Source organism: Sminthopsis crassicaudata, chromosome 2 (genome assembly GCF_048593235.1).
Source record: "Sminthopsis crassicaudata isolate SCR6 chromosome 2, ASM4859323v1, whole genome shotgun sequence".
NCBI lineage: Eukaryota > Metazoa > Chordata > Mammalia > Dasyuromorphia > Dasyuridae > Sminthopsis > Sminthopsis crassicaudata.
Window position 1 is genome coordinate 42,498,016 of NC_133618.1, and position 26,701 is coordinate 42,524,716.

At 42.2% G+C, this 26,701-nt stretch overlaps 1 protein-coding gene across 5 annotated transcripts in view; it reads left to right on the plus strand.

Annotated features, from left to right (window-relative positions):
• Positions 1-26,701, plus strand: part of ZNRF1 (zinc and ring finger 1) — a 96,791-nt gene that overhangs the window by 63,594 nt on the left and 6,496 nt on the right. For 2 of the 5 annotated variants that reach the window (XM_074286003.1, XM_074286005.1), the window contains 4 exons: positions 147-242; positions 22,620-22,725; positions 24,293-24,383; positions 25,118-26,505. In XM_074286003.1, coding sequence (XP_074142104.1) covers positions 147-242; positions 22,620-22,725; positions 24,293-24,350 — 260 coding nt within the window. In that variant the 3' untranslated portion in view covers positions 24,351-24,383; positions 25,118-26,505. Of the gene's footprint in view, positions 1-146; positions 243-22,619; positions 22,726-24,292; positions 24,384-25,117; positions 26,506-26,701 lie in introns of those variants that run through there. The other 3 variants (XM_074286007.1, XM_074286004.1, XM_074286006.1) reach the window with 3 other exon arrangements.

Genomic DNA, 26,701 nt, shown 5'->3' on the forward strand with positions numbered 1-26,701 from the left:
GAGACCAAGAATGAAGTATTGAATGAATGAATGAACAAATTTGATTTCTTGCTGTGATGATAGTTAATTGAATATGTACCATGGTTAGTATGTTCATCTTTGACTTAGAAAAATAATATCTCATTATGTTTTCTTCTCTCTTTCAGGTTTCAAGTGCCCCATTTGCTCTAAGTCTGTGGCTTCTGATGAGATGGAAATGCACTTTATAATGTGTTTGAGCAAACCACGCCTCTCCTACAATGGTAAGAAAGGGCTTAATTTCTCTCTAAGACTCTTCAGGCTTCAGCCCATGAACACAAAACAGCAGATTCCATAGGGAACACTAGGAGAGATGTTCAGGTGATCTCTGGATCAGGGTATTCCCAAGCTTGAGTTATTTTCTAAAGCATTTCTGCTGTTGGAGAAGTTCTTCTGGCAGGAGTATTTGTATAAAATCAAGAAAGCTTTACAGAGTCAGTGAGCTAACAAATTCTCCAGACTGATTCAGTGCCAGAAAACCTAACCGTGAAATAGGGGAATTGGGGAAGGGGGTGGGAGAGATGAGGGGAAGAGTTGGAATTTGAGGCATGTGGTCTAGGCTTTGCTGAAGAAAAGGGAGAGATCAGCAGACTGTTTTTTCAGATTCGAGATTACTCAGTCTCCAGCTGTTACACAGGATGCCCTTCCTCTCCTAAGGTCTTTTTCGCATGAAAGCTTCAATTAAATATCCTCCAATTTACACCTCTTGTGTCAATTGGATAGGATAAAAGCAAAACTTGGACTCCCTAGAAATGTACTTTCTAATCATGACATTGTATCTCAACCTTGGAGCACCACATGGATGGCAACAACCAACACATGGTACTTCCAAGTCCCTAGGAAAAGGCCCCAGTTACTAGAGCTCACACTTATTCTTCTTGGGTTTTTTCTTGAGAAGGGACTCTTCAGCCTTGGCTGTGTTGCCCTAATTGGTCTAGTGAAGTGATGCTTTGTGTATGTTGTGCCTTCCACCTGGATCATCTTAGAGATCTTTGGCAACTTCTGAAGGAAGAATAGGATCCTTGAATGAGGAGATTTAGGGAGGAATTGTTGGGTTTGGTTTACTTTTATTTAGTTTACTTTACTTTACTTTAGCTTGGATATTCCTTAGTTTTATTTCCCTTTGATAAGCATTTAGAAGAAAAAGGTTGAACCAACTTTACCTATCAAGTAGTTTGGGACACTCCTGGGAGAGGTTTGATTATTTAAACAAATCCTCCCTAAGGTTGCCCCTACTTTCAAGGTCACTGATTACTTCTGCATCCTGTGTTTAATGAATATATTATATTCACAAAGGAATTATTATATCTTCTAAAATAGGGAGGGAGAAGTGATCAATTAAGATTGAGTATATAAGCTCTATTTATGTGATACATTCTGGTTCTGGAATTTAAGTTCACTTGCATATATCAGCATGTATAGGCCTTACCAGTGAATTTTGAGCCACCTTCCATCATTAGTCTGATTAAGGCTAAATTGCCTGTGCAAGATTATATTAGTATGTTGACATGGATGCATTGCATTTTTTCCTGTTAATGTGAAAATAGAGTGAATACTCCATTGTTGATGTCAGTGCTTTCTGCTTAACCCCTTTCTTTACTACTTTATAACATAGTGAAATTTGGTTCTCCAATAATTGGTCAAACAATATAAACAGGTAATTTTCAAAGGAAAAATCCAAATTATCTTAATGCTTCAAATCACTAATAAAAGGAGAAATGTAAATAAAATAGTTCTGAGGTGTCATACTCTCACACCCATCAGTTTGAAAGAGATGACCCAGAAAAAAAAAAGAAAGAAAGAACCCAACAAACAGAAGGGCTGCTAGAAAGTAAGTCCATAAATGCATTCTTTTTTTTTTAAATAATTATAATTTTTTGACAGTACATATGCATGTAATTTTTTTAACATTATCCCCTGTATTCATTTTTCCAAATTTTCCCCTCCCTCCCCTAGATGATAGGCAATCCCATACATATTAAATGTGTTATAGTATAACCTAGATACAATATATGTGTATAAAACCAAATTTCTTGTTGCATGGTAAGAATTGGATTCCGAAGGTAATCTGGGTAGAAAGACAATAGTGTAAACATTTTACACTCAATTCCCAGTGTTCTTTCTCTGGGTGTAGCTGTTTCTGTCCATCATTGATCAACTGGAACTGAATTAGATCTTCTTTATGTTGAAGATATTCACTTTAATCAGAATATATCTTCATACGGTATCATTGTTGAAGTGTATAGTGACCTTCTGGTTCTGCTCATTTCACTCAGCATCAGTCCATGAATGCATTCTGTAAACTTGGTCAGCTATTCTGAAAAGTAGTTTGGAACTGTGCCCAAAAAGTCACTAAGTTGGGCTCACTGTGGGTCACTGATACTAACTAAATCTGCCTGTTCCCCTGAGAGAGCAAAGAAAGTGGAAAAGTACCCAAATGTTCCAAAAATATTTATGCCCATTCTTTCTGTTGCATTGAAGAACCAGAAACTAAGGTGCCCATCATTTGGGAAACAATTGAACAAATGATAATAGATGAATGTGACGGAATCCTGTTTTGCTGTAATGAAGGGGATGGCTTCATAAAAACCTGAGAAGAATTACATGAACTGATATAAAGTGAACAGAACCCAGAAAACATAGTTTCTTTACAATGGGATTGTAAATTCAAATAAGTATGATGATTCTTTTTACTTCAGTATCCAGCCATGTTTCCAGAGGATTCCATCTTCTCACAGAGAAATTATAGATTTAAGATACAGAATGAAATATGTATTTTTGGACATAGCCAATGTGGGATTTTCTTGATTGCATATTTGTTACATTTATTTTGTGTTTCAAGGGGGTAGAGGGGAAGAAGAATAGAAAGAAAATTGGCTTAATACTTACATCCCTTCTAAATTTGTCCCAAGAGAAGCAAGTAGGAGCCTTGGTTCAGTCTCTGCTTCTGAAAGTAGAGATCTCTGTTCATATTTCTCTGGTTTCATCTGCTCACCATATCTAGATGTGAGAGGGCTTATTAATAAGTAGGCAAAGCTGTCACCTATGTCCTAAAAGCCTATAGATGAGTTACTAATAAGATTGGATCCCAATTCTGGCCTTGCTGATTATTTTCTTTCACATCCTAAGTAGCATCAAAGAATGCTATTTAGCATTCTTCTCTCCTGGGGATGCTTTCTGTCTTTCCTGAGAACAACTGCCAGCCATGTTGTTGATCTATTGCCATGTATGCCCTGTGTTACCTGTCTGACTTGTCTGTTCACATTCTCCTGTATCTTCTCAAGCTCAGCTCTGCCGTGTTAGTTACATGGGAACCAGGGCAAGGGGGTAGACAACAGAGCAGATTTCTTTTTTGAGTAATAGCATGTCACACAATATTTTATAATTTCTATTCTCAAATACATATAATAGTATCTTTTAAAATACATAAACAAGTCTCATGAAGATTGTAATATTCTTCTCTAAAATATGTTCTCTAGGAGCAGGTTTTTTTGGGAGGGCTTCTGGAGGCAGCCTTCCTTTCAGTTTTGTGTAATAATCACCTCAAATGCACCCAGGAGTTAAAGTCCAAATCCTTTATTTTCTCTTTCCTTCACTTGGGGCTCAGAGGCCTTCTGGATCTTGGTTTCAGTGTTCTCCACAGGGCAGCCTGCCACCACTTCTCTGTCTTCCTCAGTTCTACCCAACTGAATCCTGGCTTCTCAATCTCCCAGAGTCCCCTTTGGCGCTGAGAGCTTCTTACTTATATGCTGTACACTGAGCATACTCCAATCATTACATCACTAGGAAACCATTATTTATTGTAGGATTAAATCAATGCTAAATTAGATTTAACTATTGTCTCCTCAATTCCATGTAGTACCTTATTTCAAGTTCTGGCCCATAACATCTTCTTGTAGGATCAGATCAATCATACTGAACCATCCTAAATTAGATATTTATTATCTCCATCAATTCCACTTAGTACTTTGTAAGAATCATAACAGAGATTTTTTTTTTTTTTTTTTTTTTTTTTTTGGTCATCTGGTTGTTACAGGGAGCTCTTTGTCAATCATTATCTCCAGTGGTTTAGCACAGAGACAGCACAGGATAATTAAAAGGTCTAGTTTCTAGTTCTGGCCTTAATACTTGTGAATCATGTGGTCTTCAATAAGTCATTTTAATCACTCTGAGCCTGTTTTCATTTTCTGTAAAATTGGTTGCATTTCTTCAGTGACTCCCTATTATCTCTAGAATAAAATGAAAAATTAATCTGTCTATGTGTCTGTTTTTTAAAAATTCTTGATCTACAAATTTTTTTCTTTTTAAATAGTATTTTACTTTTTGCAATTACATGTCATAACAATTTTTAAATTTTTAAATTTTCTCCCTCTCCTCCTCTTAAATCGGTAAGCAATTTGATATAGGTTATATGTGTGCAAACATGTAAAACATTTTCAGATCAGTCGCAGTTGTGAAAAAAGAAACAGACCAAAAGGAAAGAAAAAAGTCAAAAATAGTATGCTTCAATCTTCATTCAGATTCCATCAATTCTTTCTCAAGAGGTGGAAGCATTTTCCATCATAAGTCTTTTGGAATTGTCTTGGATCATTGCATTACTGAAAGAGCTAAGTCATTCATAACTGTTCATCCACAATGTTACTATTACTGTGTACAGTGGTCTCCTGGTTCTACTTTTTTCACTTTGCATCAGGTTATAAAAACCTTTCCAGGTTTTTCTGACAATCTCATGCTCATCATTTCTTATTGCTTAGTAGTATTGAATTACATTTGTATACTGCTTGTAAGCCATTTTCCAATTGATGAGCATCCCTTCAATTCCCAACTTTTTTGCCATCACAAAAAAAAAAAAAAAAAAAAAAAGATTTTTGTACATCATAGGTCCTTTTCCCCTTTTTTACTGATCTATTTAGAATAAAGACCTAGTAGTGGTATTATTGACTAAGTCAATAATACTTAAGGGTGCACATAGTTTGATTGCCCTTTGGACCTAGAGCAATCTATCATTCCAGGCTGATTTCATAGGGAAGTAGAAGAAGAGGGTCAGATATAGGGGCAGGTGTGATCATATTGGAGCAAAGCCTTATACTGTGACTGGCTGTTGTAAGGATAGTTGGATGCAGCCCATCTCTCTTTTCCCCTTTCTTCCCCTCCCCCCAACCTCTGCCACATTTTGGTGATCACTGAGTACTACACCATGTGATTTCTGATAACCTTAAGACTGTTCATCTCAGTTTGTTATTTCTTTGAAAGTCACAGTTGTTCCTGAATCCTTTTTAATAATCTAACCCTCCCTCTGTCACCTTGTATGGCACTTTAAGACTCGGGCTTACTTGTGAGCATCCTCCAATTTAGGGTTCTAAATTATTTATCAAACAGAAGCAATCTGGGAAAATAAAGTGGTTTGGCTTCCAAATGAGCCTGATTTTAGGATAGACTAAAAACAGAAGCAGAGCCAGCATAGCACATTGCATTCAGGCTCTGCCTCTAACATGGATTGGCCAAATCACTTGACCTCTGCCTCAGATTCCTTATCTAGAAAATGCACTGTTAGAAGACGCACCATTAATGCAGTATATAAATGTTTCTATTGGTATTTTTGTTGTTGTTTTTTTCATTTTATTTATTATTTTTATTTTTTATTTATTTAACTGCTTAAGGAGACAAGACTAAACTTAAATCTTCATTTTTCTTTTACCATCCTTCTGAACCTTGGCTGATGCCTCCCACACCCCTTTAAAATCTCGCATGGGGCACTGCAGACATAGGATCTAGGACTAACATTTAAGAGGGATAAGGCTAGTAAATTCCAAGACCTGTGGGTAGTATCTCTTAGGACATCATTGGGGGAAAAAAGTAAGATATTGACTTAGGTGCTCAATAAGGCCTCTTTGAGTTGTATATGATGAACTGCCCTTCACTGCCCTTTTCTTCCTTTTTAGTTCCCATTCCCACTCTCTTCTCATTATCACCATCAAGCTAGATCTTAGTCATATTCCATCTAAAGAGCCCCCCCTTTTTTTTTTCTCCTGGTGCCCAGGTTTTCACCCCAGCTCTCTAAAGCAGCACTGCTTGTCACTGCCCAAGTCATTCTTTCTGTCTCTACAACCAAGCTACACTGGGCCACCCACCTCTTCCACTCGCATGGGTGATTATGTTTCAACTGAGCTCAACTGACATTTATCACTTTTTTACTTGATTGTAGCATAATTGTGTAAATTGTAATCTTGGATTTCACTCGCTCTCTTTTTTTTTTACATTAATATTTGTTTTTAATATATTCTTTAGAGAACTCGTGTGATGATAATATGATGATGGCTAGGGTATATGGTACTCTTTTTTAATTTTTTTTTTAATTTTTAAAATTTTTTTCCCTGAGGCTGGGGTGAAGTGACTTGCCCAGGGTCACACAGCTAGGAAGTGTTAAGTGTCTGAGACCATATTTGAACTGCGGTCCTCCTGAATTCAGGGCTGGTGCTCTACCCACTGCGCCATCTAGCTGCCCCCTACTCTTTTTTAAAATTAAGCTTTTTATTTTCAAAACATATGCATGGATAATTTTTCAACATTGACCCTTGCAAAATCTTGTGATCCAGATTTTCCCTCCCTCCCCTAGATGATAAGTAATCCGATATATGTTAAATTGGATCTCTTTTTTTCATCGGTTCATGTAACTCTTTTCATGTTTCTCTTGAGTTTTTCATATTCATTATTTTTTACATTGCAATTACTGCATTGTGAACTTTTTTTTTTTTTTTTTTTTTAGCTTTTTCCTGCCTTGTTTCTGTTTTGTTTTGTTTTTGCTATCACAAAAAGTATTATCATGAATATTTTAGGAGCTATGTGTACCTTGTACATCTGAGTTAAAGGACATGAATAGTTTAGGAATTTTTCCAAATGGTAACAAGCTGATTGGAGGAGAATTGAGCACTGATAGCTGGGGAGAAGACTCAAAGAAAAGGTGGAAGGTGGTGGTGGGTGGTGCCTTCTCTGCTTGAAAGACTTAGAGAAATCAACTGTATAACAGTTAATTAATCCATTTTCATTCCCCTAATTCCCTTTTGATCCTAGGCATGCTATCTAATGGGAAAGAGTAGGTTCATTCACCCAGCCATAAAATGAAAGAATAATCTCTAACATTGTCTAACAATTCTCAGTTGTTAATTTGTTATATTGCGTAAAATCAGTCAACAAGCATATATTAAGTACCTGCTACATATTGGGTGTTGTATGTACTACAGTGCTGGGAGGGGGTGCAAAGAAAGGCAAAGAACTTCCCCCTTCCAAGGAGCTAGGAATCTAATGAGGCAGTGACAATAATGAGGTGCCTCCGAAATATGAGAAAGGCAAAGAGAGAGAGAACATCCAGGGAAGCCAAGATGGGGAGGGGAAGGGGCAGGGCATCTCAGACATGGGCACCACCCAGGACTGAGGCACAAAGCCAGTAAAAACTACCATGTTTGGGGGCTTACAAGTGTAGCTGGACTGACGAAGGTGGTGAAGTTTAAGGACAGAAAGAGGAAGGGGACTGTTCATGAAGGGCTTTAAGTATGAAACAAAAGAATTTGTTTATTTGTAATCGTAAAAGTAATAGGGAGCCACCGGAACTTGCTGAGCAGTAAGACTGGCATGGTTAGACTGAACTTTAGGGGAAAATTGCCTTAGAAGCTGAGTGAAGAATGTATTAAGAGTATGGCGTTGTGGGCCAAGGAGACCCCTTAAAAGGTTATTATAATAGTTTAGTCAAGAAGGAAACTGGACCAGCATCAGGATTGTAGCTCTGAATGAAAGAAAAAGGGATGTGCATTTGAAATGTTGTGAAGATAGAAACTGGGTGTGGATTTTTGGCATTTAATTTGACAATATCTGACATGGACAATATGTGGGGTAGGATCTCTTGACAGTAATAGGAAGCTGGGTTTGGAGGCAGGATTTGGAAGGATAGTTGATGGGGGTCTTTTTTTGGTCATGTTGAGCTTGATGCTTATGGAACATATCTAGTACAAGATGCTTTAAGAGGCAGTTGGTGATGTGTGACTGAAGTCCAGAGGAAGATTAGAGATGGATATGTAGCACTCTATTGAGATAATAATTTAATTCATCGGGAATAATAAGATCACCAGGTGAGATATTATAGAAAGAACCAAGGAGAGAAGGCCTTGGAGAAAGCCTCAGGGGACATACACTTTTATTATTTAAGAGGTGAGTGAAGAACCACCCAAGGAGACTGAGGATTGCTTAGACTGGGAAGACCAGGAAAAAAAAAAAAAAGTCATTAAAAACTCTAAGGAGAGCATAGAGGAAGACAAAGCAATTAACTAAGAAATTAAAAAACATGAGAATTGGGAAAAGAACTTTAGATTGGCAAGTAAAGGTCTTTAGACATTTTGGAGAGAGCAGTTTCACTGAAATGATGAGGTCCAGAAACTACATTGCAATTGAAAGGAGAGGAAATGAAACCAATGAAAATAGATGTTTGTGGTTTCTCCCCCCCCCCCCCCCCCCCCCAGGAGTATAACCATAAACAGGAGAAGAGCTTGCAGGGATAGTTAAGTGAGAGATTCTTAAGGATCAAACAGACTGAAGCATGCTTCAGAAAGCAGAGTAGGAAGCAGTAGATGGGGAGATATTGAAGAGACCACACGGGTATAACAGTAAGGGCAGTTTTCTCTAGAAGTTAATGGAATAGGATCAGGGTTAGTCTTGGCAAGGAGGATTGATAGGAGAATGAAGGAGGAGAAAATGGGGGAAGATGCATGAATGATGTGAGATGAGGAAAAGGGGAGGTCTTGTCAGATGGTCTTAGAGCTTTTGATAAAGTATGAAAGAGGAGGTCTGTAGCTGAAATAGAAGGTGGGTGGAGTAGGGGGGGAAGTTTGAAGAGAAATGAGAATATTTGGAGCAACTATCTTGAAGAGTGGGAGAAGTGAATTGATTAGGGAGAAATAAACTGATATTGTGAGAGCCCAGCTGAGAATAGATAACATAGTGGTCATAATAAACATACTTTATGATTTTCTTTAGCTCTGTTCACTATCAAGTGAATATGAATTTATTGAAGAATTAAAAAGAATGTCCTAGAGATCAATAAACAATATTGGCAGGATTGGATGATGCATTTTACTTTTGTGCTGGTGAGCCTTTGGTTCCTCATCTACCTAATGCTGACTTCCCAAGGTCCATTCAGGCAATGGATCTACGCTCCTGGGATCCAGAAACAGAGACAGATTCCGCATTGAACCAGGAGAGTTCTCCAGAAGTTAATGGACCTCTGATAGGTGAGGGTGAGTCCACAGGGTTTAGTGGAGAAATGATTGCTTTTTTACATTCAATCTAGAGGAAACTCTTTGTCTCAATTGCTACCTAGCCTCAATCATTGAATGAGTGTGAAACTGAAGCCTATTAAAGACTTTAGCTTTAAAAGGCCATAGTCTTCCATTGCATCCAGGGCCATCTCCAGTTGTCCTTATCTATTTCTGGCTGCTGGACCCAGATGGCTCTGGAGGTAAAAGTGAGGCAGGTGACCTTACACAGCCCTTCCTCACATCAGTTCAGTTCACTTGTATGTCATGACATCACTTCCCTGAAGTCATGATCCTCTTCAAAGACAGCCACAGCTGCAGAGAAATCAAACACAAAGAAGACCCAAAAAAAGGTCATTGAACTTGACAATTAAGAGATCATTGGAAATAAAGTGATTTAAGTAGAGTGTTGTAGGATTGTGAAATGAGTGGGTAGGAACAAAGTAAAAGCAGTGAATAAGACTGGCTCCAAATAAAACTGTAAAATAATTAGCATTTACATAGTTCTGTAAGGTTTACAGAGCACTGTCTTCATAACCCTGGGAAACGGGTACTATTATTATCATCCTCATTTTACAGATGGGGAAACTAAGGCAGAAGTCATTAATCCAGAGTCAATTAGTAAATATCCAAAACTGGATTTGAATTTAGGGTTTTCCTGACTGTGGACCCTGTGCTCCCTGCTTCCTCAGTGATATCTTCAATTGTTTCCGTCATGTACAACCCTTCTTGATTCCATTTGGGGCTTTCTTGTCAAAGATACTGGAATGGTTTACCATTTCCTTCTCCAGTTCATTTTACAGATGAGGAAGCTGAGGAAAACAGGGTCAGTTGATTTGCCCAGGGTCATCTTAACTAAAAATGTTTGTGGCCAAATTTAAACTCTGTTTTTCCTGACTCTAAACCTGGCACTATGTCCACTGTATTAAGTAGCCATCCCATTCTACTTCCTCTGGGAGAGGCTTTTGAGAGACAAAATAGACTTTATTATGTGAGTAGACTATAAGAAGAGATCCAGTAGGTAGGGAAATATTGAACATGAAGGAGAAAAGGAATGAACATCTGGATAAGCTACTGAGGGAAATCATAAGGGGAAACACAAACAAGTAGTACAGTTTTAGAAATAACATGTGAAATTTAATTAAGTGCATTTTTTTAAACAAGCAAGCTGTGTGAAATGGAGATTCATGATTTCATCTACAATCTTTGTGTTTTAAGTATATAAAATAATCAATATTTTTTGTGGTTAAATAGATCATTTTTAAAAGGCAAGAGCATAGGATTAGGAGCACTAATATAAAAAGCTGGCCTCAAGATAAAACTCCACAAATTGGAGCAAAGGTGATGGTGAATGGAAGGAGAAAAGATTTTGAGGCATAAATTAAGGGTATTTGAAGCTGCTTGTGGGAATGACCCTGATTTTCTTAGTAAAATAGTAAACCACAAAAAAATCTTTTGAGAGATGTGAGGTAGGAGTGGGGGCTATAAAAAAGAACTGAGATAGGAAGTCAATCAGGGATGCATCTAAGTATTGCCATGTTACCCTGAGAGCCTGGCCAGCACGAACGTGTAGTATAAGGTTGGGAATTGGCTGGTGCGAATAGAAAGGATACCAGGAATTCAAGGGTAGAGGGCAATGCAGAATTGAGTTGAGTAGCTCTGAAGGGAGGAAAGTGATGGGAGAACAAGGAAAAAGCTTGAAGGGCTGGAGGTGTTAGAGAGAATGAAGTTGGAGGAGAAGTGAACCACCACAGATGGAAGACAGGAAGTCACCATCAAAATAGAATTTCAGTATTTGGTGTTAAGGGTGGTGATGCGAGATAAACCCTATTGTTGTGGTGGTGGTGGTGGTGATTGTTTGTCCTTCATTTTTGAAGAGGTACATATCAGGGAGGTGAAAGCTGTATCCCTGTGAGTGGCTGAGTGAGGTGGAGACCTTTGTCATAGGTGTACAGAGCTCGATGTACAGAGAGGTCCAGCTATGTGGGAGGCCATCCCAATGGATACTGAGGCCCCTGACAGAGGCCAGGGATTAGTGAGGAGAGGAAAGACTATTAGCCAGAAGTTGGATTCCTTGACAAGAGGAATGAGGCTGATAGATGACTGCAGTAAAGATCCAGGTGATGCAGATGGATGGAGGAACCTCAGTGGAAGGGGGGATGGGGAAGTGGTAGACAGGGAAGGGACTGAAGTAGCTGTTTGGGTTTGAGTTTGTTAGCATTAGATAATCAACAATCATTAAATCGAGTAAGGCAGGACCTGACTGATGAAAATCCAGAAAGGGAAAAAAAAACCCTTTCATCTTCACTGGGTCATATTTCCTTTTTAATTTGTGCTAGCCTGATCTCTATTATCCATCTGTTTTAGTTTAATTGTACTTGATTCATGTTGTCTAAATGTCATTTGTCTCAGAATGTAAACTCTTGGAAGGCAGGGTATGCTTATACATACATACATATATGTGTCTGTATGTTTATCCATATGTGTATATTGTTACAACATATATATGTATGTTTATTATAGCCTAACAGTCCTTATTTAGGTGCTTAATAATCATTACCAGCTGCTGCTCCAGCTGCAGGCAGCCTGACTTCATTGTGGGTGTCAGGGTACCCTGCTGAAAGGAGTTGCTCACCAAGCCCAGGGGGACTGCTCCAGTTTGAAGGTTACAGATTTACTTGGTCTGAATGGCTGAGAGTGGGAGGAAGGTCTGCAAGAGGCTGTCTACATAAAATGGTCATTGTTGCAATCCACTGGACTTGGCCTGCATAGTTATCTCATAGCTCTGGAGAGAGAGTGTGTGTGTGTGTGTCCGTCCATTCCCCGAGCCCCTCTCCTCTCTACCAGGGTCATTCTAAGGATAGAGGCAGTAATTTAGGCCAGCTGTCAGGGCCAGAAACAGAATGGTACTACACCTTCCCCGTCACATGGGAACCTGGGCAGCCAAATCTTCCTCTGCATACTGACAGTGGAAAGTCTGGGAGCAAAGTTAGGAAATCAGGTCAGAGGGAGGAGACTGTCTCTGTATCGCTCGCTAGGGCTTTCTCCCCCCCACCCCAAACACCTCCCTGCTCACTAAATTATGGCAGAAATTTTTAATTGTCATCAGACCTGAAGGGAATGTGCATTCCTGCTCCCAGCTGCTGATTTAAAAAGCAGTCTCCATTTCTAGCTGAAGGGTTTCGTTGCTTTTTTGGCAGAAAGATGATGTGCATGTTGGGATTTCTTTTTCCCTTCTGGAATAGTTCGTGCCAACGGAGTCTCGTGGGGCAGGGGGAGTGATCTTTGGCCAGAGATCCCAAAGCCACTGCTGTTTTCCCCCTTCTCCCCCAAATCTGCCAGGAATAACTGTGGATTCCCTGCAATCTGGCTGTTTCCTCTTCTCCAAAATTACCTCCTCAGAGGTAATTTTGAGCTTGGCTTTACCTCCTCCACATGCTTGCAGCCAGCTCAGAGAAGGGAGGCCACCTGCTGATGGTTGAAGGAGGATGTGCTTCATCCCCTAGGCCAGGGAGAGGTTGTTTTGTTTGCCAACCCATGACTTTCCTCCTGAAGCACGAACCAAGAATACTTTCAGCAACTCTGTTCCTCTCCATTGGAAGAAATAGAAAGGATATTCCTCACCGTCACATCTTCTGTCTTCCTCACCTCCCGAACATAAGTGAGATAATTGGCTGGCTTGGACTGTAGTTCCTGAAAGCTAATTGACCATCTGGAGAGTAGAACAATCAGCAGCCATGTGGTAGCACCAGATACAGCACTAGTCAAGCCAGACCGACGGTTCTAAGTTGGCGTGTTGGCTATTGACTGGATTCTCAAGGCAAAGGATCCAAGGGGTGAATTTTTTTTCATTGTTTAATAACTCACTGTTCTACTTTCCTTCCCCCCCTCCCAAAGAAACTGCTACACTATTTCTATATCCTCTCCAACATTTTTTAATGTTCCATGTATTCTGTTTTGAGTGATTTTCATCTTTCTCCATTGTGGGATAACAATGCATAACACAATTTACATAGCAGTTTGCAAAGCACTTTACAAGTATCTCCTTTTTATTTCAACAATCTTAAGAGGTGGGTGCTATTATCTCCATTTTACAGGTGAGATAATTAAGGCAGACTTATCTCAAGTAACTTGCTGGTGTCACAAAGTTAGCATCTGAAGCAGGATTTTAATTCAAATTCCAGAACTCTAGATCCAGTTGTCTCTACTGCACAACTTAAACACTACCCCCTGTGATTTCTTCCATTCTGAGTGTTCCTTGTAAGTGTATATATAGTAAAGCCAGTGTCTACATAGGGCAATGTCGTGTGCATTGTATGTGTAAAACCGAATTCATGCTCTTCCTTTCCTACCGTAAGCTCTCCCTATTAATGTGGTTTTGGCTTGGCAAGCAGAAGATTCTTTCTTATGGGAGAATAGGTCACAGAGGGAGAGGTGGGGAAAGGCATCTGAGTGAAGTGTGATGAAGAAGGGAGAAGAGGGACTCTTAATGAATGGCCTCCATTTTTTCCTGATGTCTGCAGAGGGCAGCAAATAGACCCATTGCCCCTTGTAGACAATGGTTTTCACCTTAACGCTAGCCATAACATCATTAAGACAGCAAAATGAAGTGCACTCTTTCCTTCCCCTAACCCTGACTCCTGCCCAGATGAGCTTAGAGAGCTCAGGAAGTCATGTGTAATGAAGCTGCAGCCCCTGTAATAATACGTCCCACCACATTACCCCAGGGAAGTTTTAGCAACTGTGAACCATGAAGCTCCTGGGAATGGTAATAGAAGCCTTTATACAAATTCTTTCAGTCTGAGAGTTGTACTTGCCCTTATCCTGGCTAAAAGCCAGATAGGGAACTCTGATCCTTTTGTTACAGACATGTTACTTCATGGAAGCTCCAGACTGTCACCTTTTCTCCTTCAAATTTAGCTGATCCCTTTTGTTCTACAGAAGTTGATGATCCCGAAGTGTGCTTTTCCTCTTGCTCATCCCATCAGCCTTCTGTGGTCATGAAAAGAAAAAAAGAAAAATTAAAAAAAAAAATCACTCACTAGTGAGCTGCCCTACTCCTCCATCTCTTTTGCTGGCTCTTCATCCAGGTTGCATCTCTTATCCACGGTTGTCCCTAAAGCTCCTTATCCCATGGGCCCTCATATCACTATACTATTTCACTTGGTGATCGCATCATCTCCCTTTTGATTCCATTATCTCTTGGCAAATGATTCTCAGCCCTAACTTCTCTTCCCAAAACATTCAGTCTTACATCCTCTGATGTATATTTAATATCTTGAACTGAATGTCCACTTGACATCTTATGCTCATATCCAGCCATGTCTAAAACTGAATTCATGCTCTTCCTTTCCTACCCAAGCCCTCCTTATTACTGTGGCTGACACAATCCTGTTCCCTTTACCTAGAGTCAACATTAACTCCTCATTCCTACCACCCCACCCCCAACCTCCATATCCAATCTGTTGCCAGGTCCTGTCAACATTACCATTCTAGCATCTCTTGTTGTACCTCCTGTCAACTGTCTCTTTTGCCACTTTAGTGCCCACTTGTTGAGGTTGGGAAGGGGGACCCCAAAAGTTTGAGGTCCCAGGTCGGAGTTGCGAGATGTCTCAAAAGAATTTTCAGGCTTGAACCCATCTCCTAGTTAAGGAGCAAAGTTTTATTGCAGTAGTAATTGTAACGCCATTACAGAAGTGAGCTGGAATTCTAAGGGAATTTCAGCAGAGAAACAGAAGCAAGGAAATACATTTATCCCATTTTCAATCATGCTAATGATTGAATCAATATGCTAATTCAATGCTAATCAATAATGATAATCAATATGTTGATTCTATGCTAATATCTGTTAACCAGATTATTAGTGACCAGATTACCAGTCAGAAATGAATTGAGGAGGTGGTCTTATTCACTATTGTCTCAGGAGTCTGATCTGTGGGAATTTCCTGAGGCAGATTCCAAAGCTAGAAGATTATTGTTAGAAGAAAAGCTCCCCAAAATCAGGGGACCCGAAACCACCTCTCTATTTCCCTAGAAGCTATCCCATATCACACTCTCATAACCTCACACCTGGACTACTTCCAATCTTTGGGTTGGTCATCCTACTTCATATCTCCCTTCTCCAATCCATCCTCCAGCTGTCAGATTATTGTGCTTAAAGTACTGAGATGAACACATTCCCCTTTTCACCAAATTCCAGTGGCCTCTTCAGTGTTTTAAAACCCTTCATGACCTGATCTCCTCCATGTACTCTCTCTGCACCAGGCTCTTTGCTGATCCTCACACAAGACACACCGTCTTCTAGCTCTGTGCTTTCTCTTGTATCCCCAAGCAACAAATTTGGTTTCTTCCTCCATTTGCTGGCTTCCCATTGAGAGTGCCTCCAAATTATCCTACCTCTGTCTTGTTTGTACTTCTTCTATTAAAGTGTCAGTTTCTTGGAGAAGGGATGGTTGTTTTTTTCTCTTCCTTTATTTCCTTCCTTCCTTCCTTCCTTCCTTCCTTCCTTCCTTCCTTCCTTCCTTCCTTCCTTCCTTCCTTCCTTCCTTCCTTCCTTCCTTCCTTCCTTCCTTCCTTCCTTCCTTCCTTCCTTCCTTCCTTCCTTCCTTCCTTCCTTCCTTCCTTCCTTCCTTCCTTCCTTCCTTCCTTCCTTCCTTCCTTCCTTCCTTCCTTCCTTCCTTCCTTCCTTCCTTCCTTCCTTCCTTCCTTCCTTCCTTCCTTCCTTCCTTCCTTCCTTCCTTCCTTCCTTCCTTCCTTCCTTCCTTCCTTCCTTCCTTCCTTCCTTCCTTCCTTCCTTCCTTCCTTCCTTCCTTCCTTCCTTCCTTCCTTCCTTCCTTCCTTCCTTCCTTCCTTCCTTCCTTCCTTCCTTCCTTCCTTCCTTCCTTCCTTCCTTCCTTCCTTCCTTCCTTCCTTCCTTCCTTCCTTCCTTCCTTCCTTCCTTCCTTCCTTCCTTCCTTCCTTCCTTCCTTCCTTCCTTCCTTCCTTCCTTCCTTCCTTCCTTCCTTCCTTCCTTCCTTCCTTCCTTCCTTCCTTCCTTCCTTCCTTCCTTCCTTCCTTCCTTCCTTCCTTCCTTCCTTCCTTCCTTCCTTCCTTCCTTCCTTCCTTCCTTCCTTCCTTCCTTCCTTCCTTCCTTCCTTCCTTCCTTCCTTCCTTCCTTCCTTCCTTCCTTCCTTCCTTCCTTCCTTCCTTCCTTCCTTCCTTCCTTCCTTCCTTCCTTCCTTCCTTCCTTCCTTCCTTCCTTCCTTCCTTCCTTCCTTCCTTCCTTCCTTCCTTCCTTCCTTCCTTCCTTCCTTCCTTCCTTCCTTCCTTCCTTCCTTCCTTCCTTCCTTCCTTCCTTCCTTCCTTCCTTCCTTCCTTCCTTCCTTCCTTCCTTCCTTCCTTCCTTCCTTCCTTCCTTCCTTCCTTCCTTCCTTCCTTCCTTCCTTCCTTCCTTCCTTCCTTCCTTCCTTCCTTCCTTCCTTCCTTCCTTCCTTCCTTCCTTCCTTCCTTCCTTCCTTCCTTCCTTCCTTCCTTCCTTCCTTCCTTCCTTCCTTCCTTCCTTCCTTCCTTCCTTCCTTCCTTCCTTCCTTCCTTCCTTCCTTCCTTCCTTCCTTCCTTCCTTCCTTCCTTCCTTCCTTCCTTCCTTCCTTCCTTCCTTCCTTCCTTCCTTCCTTCCTTCCTTCCTTCCTTCCTCGGCATTTATCATGTGCTTATTGACTTGACAAAGAATAGGAAAGCAGACCCATTCTAATAAGAGGTAGAAAAGAGATGGATCCTGCCCAGGTATTGCTTCAGCTGTTAGCCCAGTAATGTCTCAGAGATCTCTGCACTCAGCTGGTCTCTTCACTTTGACACTGAAGCTAGTGCATCACTTCATTGGCACAAATGCCCAGGAATTGTCAGAACCTACCATAATTCAAAAACAAATTTATAACTGTTCAGCAGGATGGGGAAAACCTTGTGTAATGGAAAGGTCCTTGGCAGAAAATCATCAAGCTCAGGATATCTAGTCCTGGTTTTATCACCAACTAGAAACATGACCTTAAGCGAGGAACTTCATTTATCTGCCTCATTTCTCCAGCTATAATATGGGAGTTGAAATGCCTGCCCTCCCAAGTCACGGGAGTGTGTGAGCCTCTTCAGTGAAGGCTTCATTTGTATAAACGGGTGCTTGGGAAAGTACAGTGGGCTGCAGAGCTGAATGAAAGGGGGTCAGCATACAAACCCTTCATCTGTGAGCATTTATGTAAAAAAGAAACTGGAGGAGTTTTCTTTCCCTTACCCAGGCTCTGATTCTCAGCAATCTCACTTTCCTTCTATCTCCCCTTTTCAGCCAGTGCCTGCAACAGGGGAATCACTGAATAAATGTTTACTGACTGACTGGTCTCCTCTGTATATAGTGTGTATGTACTTGGTTATTTATTTGCATATCATCTCCCCCCACTAGACTGTTTTTTGAGAGTAAAGACTGGCTGATAGTCGACACTTAATGAATGTTTGTTGACTTAGCATTTTCTTGGAGGAATAGAAACTCTTTCATTAAGAAACTCTTATCATTACTTATAAGAACTTAAGTGTTCTTGAAAGCAGAGACATTTGTATTCTAACAATGAAATAAAAGAATAACAACGAAGAAAGAAATGGAACTTTAATTGGCTTGATTTCAGGCCTTGGGTTTAAGAAGAGATTCTTTTATTGGTCTTCCCATGGCTTCCTATGTCTGCCCCACTGCATGGTTAACTGTCTACTGTCCTGTGGGTTGGTTTTTCCCTTGGGGCCTAGTGGGAGATTTCCCCTCTCCCCTTTTTTTTTTTTTTTTTTTTTTTTTTTTACCTATCTTCCTATAAAGGAACTGGGTTAGATGGGCCTTGGGCTCAGCAGAATGGCCCCATTCTCTCTTATGCTATCAAAGTTCTGAAGTCGTCCCCTTCTCTCTACCCCACTCTCTAGCCGTCATCTGTGCCATGTCTGGGTATATGGTATAGAATTGGAAAGAAATTAGCAGATGGAGCATTTATTAAGCACTTACTATGTACCAGTCATTGTGCTAAATAACAGGGGAATGAATGCTCTCAGACAATAGCGTCTATCCTCAAAGAGCTTAAGTTATGAAAGGAAAAAGGCACACATTGAGGGGAAGGGGGAATGACAGTGAGGGAACAGAGGGGCGGGGTGACTGAGGAGGCAGAGATATCAGGGAGAGAGTCAAAGGAGCAGTGAAGGGGACTCCAGTGGTGCCCCTAGTGAAATTGAGGTCGAAGCCAACCAGGAGAGCTGGCCTGGAGATGGAGGGAGGGGCAGGAGGCACCCAGCCCTTCCCAAGAAGGGTGCTTGGCATTAGAGTAGCCCAGAAAAGTGAAACCTCCATCATGAATTTCTTTCTCTTCTCCTCTTCCCTCTTCTTCCTTTAAGTTTGGTCAGTATTACCAAAGAGAAAGGGCACCTGCGGGGTGCCATGGGCACGGAGCACTAGGCCTGGAGGCAGGAACACTCTTCCTGAGGGCAAATCTAGTCTCAGACACTGCTTAGCTGGGTCCCCTGAGCAAGTCACTTCACTCTGTTTGCTGTTCCCTCATTTCAAATGAGCTGAAGAAGGAAATGGCAAACCATTCCAGTATCTCTATCATGAAAACAAATGGAATCACACTGACATGATTGAAATGACTCTTCAACAACCAAAAAGAGGAATAACTAACTTAGAAAAGGGAGTTACTGACATTGCCTTGGATCCTGAAACATTAGCCTAGAGAATGTTAGAACTCAAAAGAACTCCAAAAGGCCATGAGGATCTTTATAGTGATCATCTGGTCTAGAGCGGGAGAGGGAGAGCATGACTTCTTCTAACTGTCTACAATATGATAAAAGCCACAATCTTCCTCCACTTCTCAAGATCCTGCCCTCTCCACACAGATGTAGATGACCCGCTGATACATACCTCAGAGAGTCAGGAATCAGACATTACCCTTCTATATTCTCTAAATCCTCTGTTTAACATTCCAAACTCTTTGTGTTCTAGCTCCCCCACTACCTTGCCAGTGTCCTTATTTGTACTTTACTCCATTAAGTCTCAACTAAAATCCCATCTTTTATTGGAGACTTTTTCCAACCCCTTTTAGGGCTAGTGCCTTTTCCTCTTTTGATTATTTCCTGTTTGTCCTGCATACAACTTGTCTGTATAAATGTTTGCTTATTTGATTTTGAGCTCCTTGAGGGGTAAGGACTGTCTTTTGCCTCTTTGTATCAGTGCTTAAATGAGGTGCCGAGCACATAGTAAATGCTTAATATTTATATTTTCTCCTATGTACTGATTCATGACTCTGTGGAGCCTATGTAATTTAAGGTTGGTGCTTCCCAGTATTTCTTCCATGGGCTATGCAATATCACCAGTCTATATAATCTTCACGCATATTCTTTTTATATACATATTCTACAAAATAATTAGGAGATTATAATGGACCGTAATGGAATGCATAGGAATTATAATGGAAACATTATAATGTGTAATTGATTTAATTGTTTGTCCTGACTACCTGAGTGACATTATCATCTCATTTGATCTCCACAACTACCCTGAGAGGGAGGGAGAGGCTGTCCCACCTTACACTTGAGAGAACTGAGGCCCACAGAGATTAAAGTCACTTGCCTAGAAAGGTAAATGTGAGGTCAGAGGTGAACGTGGTCCTTCCTGCCTCCAAGCCCAGTGTTCTTTGATACCCAAGTCTTCAGTTAAAGATGGAGCATCCAAGGAGATTGAGAAGTAGTAAAGACAGAGGCAGTAGTGTCATGAAAACTCCCAGAAGAAAGGTCCTTGAGGACAGGGTGATCTGCAGTCTAGTCCAGAAGTTAAGTCAAGGACAAAGCCTACTGAGAAAGGCCCTTCAAATATGGCAATTAAATGCCAGGATTAGGAGCCAGGTTGTAAGGGTGAGGAAAAGGAGAGGAAGCAGAGGCTGCAGACAGGTAGGTTTTGGGTTTTTTTTTTTTTTTTTTTTTTTTTTTAAGGAGTTTGAGAAAAGGAAGAAAAATTTGGGACAATTTGAGGAGATATTAGGGTCCAGTGAAGATTAGTTTAAGGACTGGAAAATTTGGGCATGTGAAGGCAGTTGATGAAGTGAGGCTGAAGATTCCAGAGAGAGGAAGGAGACTGAGAATACTGATGTGCTAGAGGAGGTAGATGTGGAAGGAATGGCCTCCTCACCTCCCATCTGGACGGTGCTAGCCGCAGGTGGGTCTGCCTGCCTCAGCTCTCCCTACTGGTCCCTCCGGCACTCAGCCCTCAAGTTGAACTCCTAGGGGGTAGGTCTCTAGTAGCTCCCTCCAAGATCAAACAAAATCCTCCGTCTGGCTTTGAAAGTCCTGGACCCCTTCTATTTTCCTAGGTTTCTTACACCTTTTTCCTTGACACATACTCTGCAATCCCCATGCTTTGTATTTTCCCTGGCTGTTCCCTATGTTTGATCTCAGCTAAAATCCTCTTATTCAAGAAGCCTATCCTGTTCGTCCTTAATTCCAATGCCTTCCTTCTGAGTCTACTTTGAGTTTATCCTGCCTGTAGCTGTGCAGTTTTTGGTTGTTTGCATGTCACCTCCTCCATTTGACTGGGAGCTCCTTTGAAGTCAGGGACTATTGTTTGCCCTTTTTCTGCATCCCCACTGGTGAGCACAGTGCCTGACTTTGAGGAGGGGCTGAATAAGTGATAGCCAACTGACTGAATGTGGAAAGGATGGATCTTGGCAAAGAGAAGGGCCACCTCTTTGTCAGAGACTGAGGGACAAAAAGAGAGTGTGAGAGATGATAGCAAGGTTAGGAGATGAAAAGAATCGAAAGAAAGGAATCATACTGAATGGCCTCCATTTTTTGGGTTGTTTTGTTTTGTTTTGTTTTTAGTAAAATTAGTCAAGGTCCTCTGTGTAAGGATTAAGAAGGGAGATTTGAGGAGGAAGAGTCTTGGAACAGCTTCTATGTGGAATGAGATCTACCTCAATCAATCAGGGAGGAATAAAAGTACTTCCTTACTGCAGTAAGGGCCCAATTAAAATGGGATAACATGTATTTGTCATGTACCCAGTCACTTGTGAGATCTCAGACTGGCAAGCAACCCAATAGTGTGGTCTCTTAATATTCCAGTAACCCGAACACTCTGGTTGGACTAGAAGCTCGAGGCGTGCAAAGCCATCTTTCCATGAGACAGATGACATTTGTAAGAGTCTTTAAGGACCTTGTTGAACTATGTCCCTATCCTCTAAGCTCTCTGAAATAGATTAGACGCCCTACAAGTGTGGGGATAATAGCCAAACAGATTTCAAAAAAGCCTATTTAAAGAGTCTGTCAGAGCATGCCCTGATTTTTGGTTGAGACAATATGGTTACTGTGGGTAAGGAATGAGCTCTGTCTGAGTGAAACTTTGGTCTACTGCTTTTGACAAGGGTCCCTAACTATCCCAACTTAGCTTTCCCGTGATTGGCTCCGACTACTTTCCAATATGGACCTTTTCTTCCCATTCTCCTCAGAATTTATCTCCCCCTAAATGAGTATAAACTGTTTGCATTTTTGTTTTTCTTCCCAGGTTCTCCCATGCAACAAGAGAACCAGCCATCTGGTTCCACACACATATATTGTATCTAGGATATACTATAACATATTTAATACGTATAAGACTGCCTGCCATCTAGGCAGGAGGTGGAGGGAAGGGGAAAGTTGGAACGGAAGTGAGTGCAAGGGACAGTGTTGTAAAAATTACCCATGTATATGTACTGTCAATAAAAAGTTATAATAAAACAAAATTTAATGTAACAAAAAACCCCCACCAAAAAAGCTATAAGAAAAAAAAAGGAATTTTATCTCCCCTCTTTTCCCTTCTTCCTGCATTCCTACTTTCTTACTCTTCCCCTTTTCCCTTCTCTCCTAAGTCCCCCTTTCTCATATACCTCTCCACCATTCCCTCTGGCTAGAACACACTCCTTTTTACTCTCTGTCTAACTCTATATTTTCTCTATTTAAAAACCTAATTCAGGTTCCACCCTTTCTATGAATATTATCCTCACCATTACAACCCACGGTGACTTCTATTGTTAGTACCACTCATTTGTCACTTAATCATTTGTTGCTTTTTATTGCTTTTTTTTTTTTTTTTTTTTTTTTTTTAACTTTTCCTTCTCCTCAAGCCGCCATCCTCTATCTGTTAGGCTTTGTTTCCCCAATAAAATACATTTATCTCACTGAGCAGTAGCTCTCCGCCCTCCCCACATTGACATGGTGTTGCGCGTAGCTACCTTTCCAATGCTTAATGCTGCCTGTCCTTTCTCCTCGTCTCCTTTACAGATGATGTCCTAACTAAAGACGCAGGAGAATGCGTGATCTGCCTGGAGGAGCTACTTCAGGGAGACACCATAGCGAGGCTGCCCTGCCTCTGCATCTATCACAAAAGGTACGGGAAGCCAGGAGGAGCCCACACTCTCAGGCTGCTGCCATTGGGAGAGCCTGGCCTCCTCCTCACGTTGCTCTAAAGGAAGGTTTCCCATCTACATGATGGCGTCACCTTAGAGGGAAGGACAGATCCTCCATGCAGTCCCCCCCTCCCCAGAACATTGTGATCACTGGCACAAGTGTCTTTCAGGCTGGCAGAAGAGGGGCCACAGCAGGACTGCTGGAGTTCAGCTCAACAGCCATAATCCCGTAGAAACTCTGCCTGGTCCCCCATGCACCGTCCATCCTTCCTGTCCATGTCCTCCTTCCAGAGTTGGGGGTAACGGGCCTGAGCTACGTAGGGTGGGCTGGCTGAGGAGCAGCGTCCTTTTAGAGGACTTGGGGACAATAAGAAGCACTACCTGTGTCGCCGTGCCACTGAAAGCTGCTATATTTAGCATTGCTGAGGTTTCTCCTGCATGCTCCACCACAGCACCTCAGTCTTGTTTCCAACTGGAAAGAAGACACTTCCTTCCTGATGACTCCATGTTCTCTGCTAAAGAGACATTATGTCCCTTCAGTGGGATGCCACCTGTTCTCTCCCCAGCAAATCCCTCCCTCCCTCACCTTCCCACCCACTTGCAGTCACAACTAGCTCCCTGGCTAGTCCGGCCTTCCAGAGCCCCGGCCCTCCGGATCCACAGAGTCCCTGGGAAGTGGTGAGGCTCTTAGCAGGTGGGCCCTGGGCCAGGAAGACCTGACTCAGAGACTTGGTAGAGAAAGGCCCTGGGGAACCTGGGAAAGAAACAGGATCAGGGCAAGAAAATGTGTGGCCTCAGGAAAGAATGTAACAAATTGTTGGTCCCTCTCTTTGGATATCTCTAGACTGTGATATGCAGTTAGGATTTTCTCCCATCATTCTGCCCTCTTATTCCCTATGGGGCTCACAGCTTCTTACATCCTAGCCCCCTCCGCAGTTCTCTTCCTCAGTGCTGGCAGGAAATAACAGTTCCTTCCCTTTTCTTCCTCCAGCAGAGGGACAGACCCCAGCCAAGCCAGCTGTGGCTCTGGTGATTTTCCCCTTAGGAAGCATATATTTCACTGAGCCTTTATTTCCTTGCTCCTCCTCCCTGTTCTTAAGGCTTGGTGCCCCAGCCCAGATTTAGCCCATGTGCTTCTCTTCAGCTCTGGATGTCTTCCCTGGACTCCTCCTGGGGAGGACCGGTACCTAGCACAGGCCACTCCCTTCCTCCTGGGCTCATACATCAGAACTTTTTAGCTGAGAGAATGGATACTCAGGAATTTTCTATAAACACGGGCTCAGAAGTCAAACCAGGGTCCTCTAGCTTGCCAGTTCAGTCTCCAACCGCCCAGTACAGCATCTAGTCCTTGGTTTGCCTCCGGGGTCCTCTATAGCCGTCCATACTAGGGTCTTATTTTCTGTAGCTTGGCATTCTAAAGTGCAGTCCTTTGTCCCGGCAAAGACCTAAAGTGGTGCTCGGGAATCCTGCCCTTTGAATGTGAATGGTGGGGAGAAGATGGCGGCTCCCTGGTGATCAGTGATCTCATTTGCTTTCCCTCTGCCTCAGCTGTATAGATTCATGGTTTGAAGTGAACAGATCGTGTCCAGAGCACCCTTCCGATTGACTCCTCGGGCACGCTTGCTGCCTCCTCTCAAAGGTGAGTGCTGCAAGAATGGCCTTCCGGAACCCGGCCTGGCTTGGGGAAGAGTCTGCTTGCAGGGTCCTCAGCAAGGGTTCTCAGGTCAGGGGGAGGAGGCCATGCTATTCCTAGCACATCCAGCCCTGGGAAGGAGGTGGGAAAAGCCTGCAAAGGGAAGTTTCACAGAGGAGAATGCTTTTCGGTAGAAGAGAGACTGAGAGGTTTGTAAGTAGGGGCAGGAACTGAACCTGGGAACCTGGGAAGGAGAGAATGGCCTCTGCTTAACAGACGGCACCTTCTCTGCCACTCAGAACACTGAGGGCACTGCTGAGGAACTAAATGACTTGTCTTTTGTTTCGTGACCAGCCAAGCCAGAAGCAGTTTTCGAACCCAGGCCTCCCTTAGCTCTCTGTCCATCGAGCCACTCAGTATCTCCTTGGGCATCTCTCTAGAAATAGGACAGGGAGCGGAGAAACAGCCGAGAGGGGAAGGTCCTTAGTGTCACAACCCTGGGGTCGAGGGATCCCTGAGCCCTTTCAGCTTCCAGATGTCAGAGGGCACCATCCTGGGAAATCTGATTTGAAGGGGCTCTGCCAGGGAGTCATGTGTCTCCCCTCTTCTTTCCCCCCCCACCAAATTGCCACTGAGCTGCTGGATTTTCTTCATTGAACTGTCCCCAGTGGCTGTTTCTTTGACCTGTTTCCCTTCCCATATGCGGACTTAGGGGTTTGATCTTTCATTTTCTTTCCCAGGGCACCTTGCTTTACTGCTGACCATCCTCTTCCCCATCCCACCTGTCCCTTCCAAGTTTTGGGCTGGTGTTTTGTTTTGTAAAGAAACCCGCCAATACCCTCTAATCCACTCCAGCACCTCAATTGGGTTTTCATTTTCTTCATCATTTTTGGTTAGTTTTGTTTTATTTTATTTATTTCAACTAAACCCCCAGAACAGATGATGTCAGACCAATCAGGGACATCTGCTATTTTTACCTTCACCTCAAATATTGATGACTTGGGGAGAGAAGAGGAGAGGAGCCTGTTGCTGGATTGCGATCCTGAAATCCTGTCATGATGTTTGGCTTCAGGGGGGCTCCCCCCAGACACCAACAGCAGACATGACACACTGGGCCCCCGGCCTCTGGTGGGATGGAGCTGCTGCTGGCCCTCTGGCCAGACGGAGCACGACCTATTTATTACAGTCCACAAAAGGACAGCCCCCTGTCCCCGAGACACAGCCCCCAGGCGCCAGACAGAGCTTGGAACCCACGGGGACAGACCCCCTTCTGCACTGACTTTGAGAGAGCTGTTTTCCCCCTAATCCCTGGAGGACACCACATCAAAGGAGGAAGAATTGGAAAGAAGAAGCAACCACAGTCCTCTCCCCTCTCCCCCCACCCCATCCCACCCTACCCTAGGAGGGAAAGGGCATTTTCTTTTACCTTGAAAGGCATTGTGGGTCTGTCTTTAACGTGTTTACAAACAAACAAGTCTCATGTCCACTGGTGTTTTTCCTGGTGATGTTTACAAGATTCCTGTTTTGCGTGACTGAACCCAGCCAAGTCCTCACAGCCAGCATTCTCTCCTTGTCCCCCCTCCGCACCTACCTTTATGCCCATCTTCAGTTTCCATTTGCACTCTCCTCCTCTCGCCTCCAGACCCCACTCAGTGTCATGACTCCTAATTGCCAAAAGACAAACCTCTAAGACCTTTCCTCCTGTTTTCTCTTCCTCTTCCATTTCCATTTCTTCTCCCCTTTCCTCACCCAGTTTTGGTCTTCAGTACAGTTCAGAGGATCTCAAAATCACAAGTGTCCTGCAAAGATGCCTGAACATTTTTCTTAGACCCTTGTGGATATTTTCTCTCTCTTTTTTTTTTTTCAAAAAACTTTTAAAAATTTATTAAAAAAAAAAAAAAAAAGGAAAAGAGGTACAGCCACACCCCTGTTTTCAGGCACTCTGTTTGAGAACATTTTAGCCATCAACGTTCACACGTGGCATCAGCCCATGCAGGATAGGTTTATGTATTTATATATTAAAAAAGAAAAAACTTAAAACGTTTAAAAAATTGTTAAAGCTTCGGGGAAAAGCTTTCTTCATTAGTCAAGGTGTTTTGATATGGTATTAAAATAATGTTCAATAAAAGATGCTTGGTGTGATTTTATTTTAATGGAGTTTGGCTTGTGATGTTGACAAATAGAGATGCTTCAGGATTTTGCCTCCCTTTCTTAATCTCACGGCCTCCCCATTGAGCCTGGAATTGTTCTGTGGTTGATTGGTGATTGGTACATATCCCCTTTTGGGTTGAGAGGAAGAAAACTCTTATTCACAGTCATTTTTC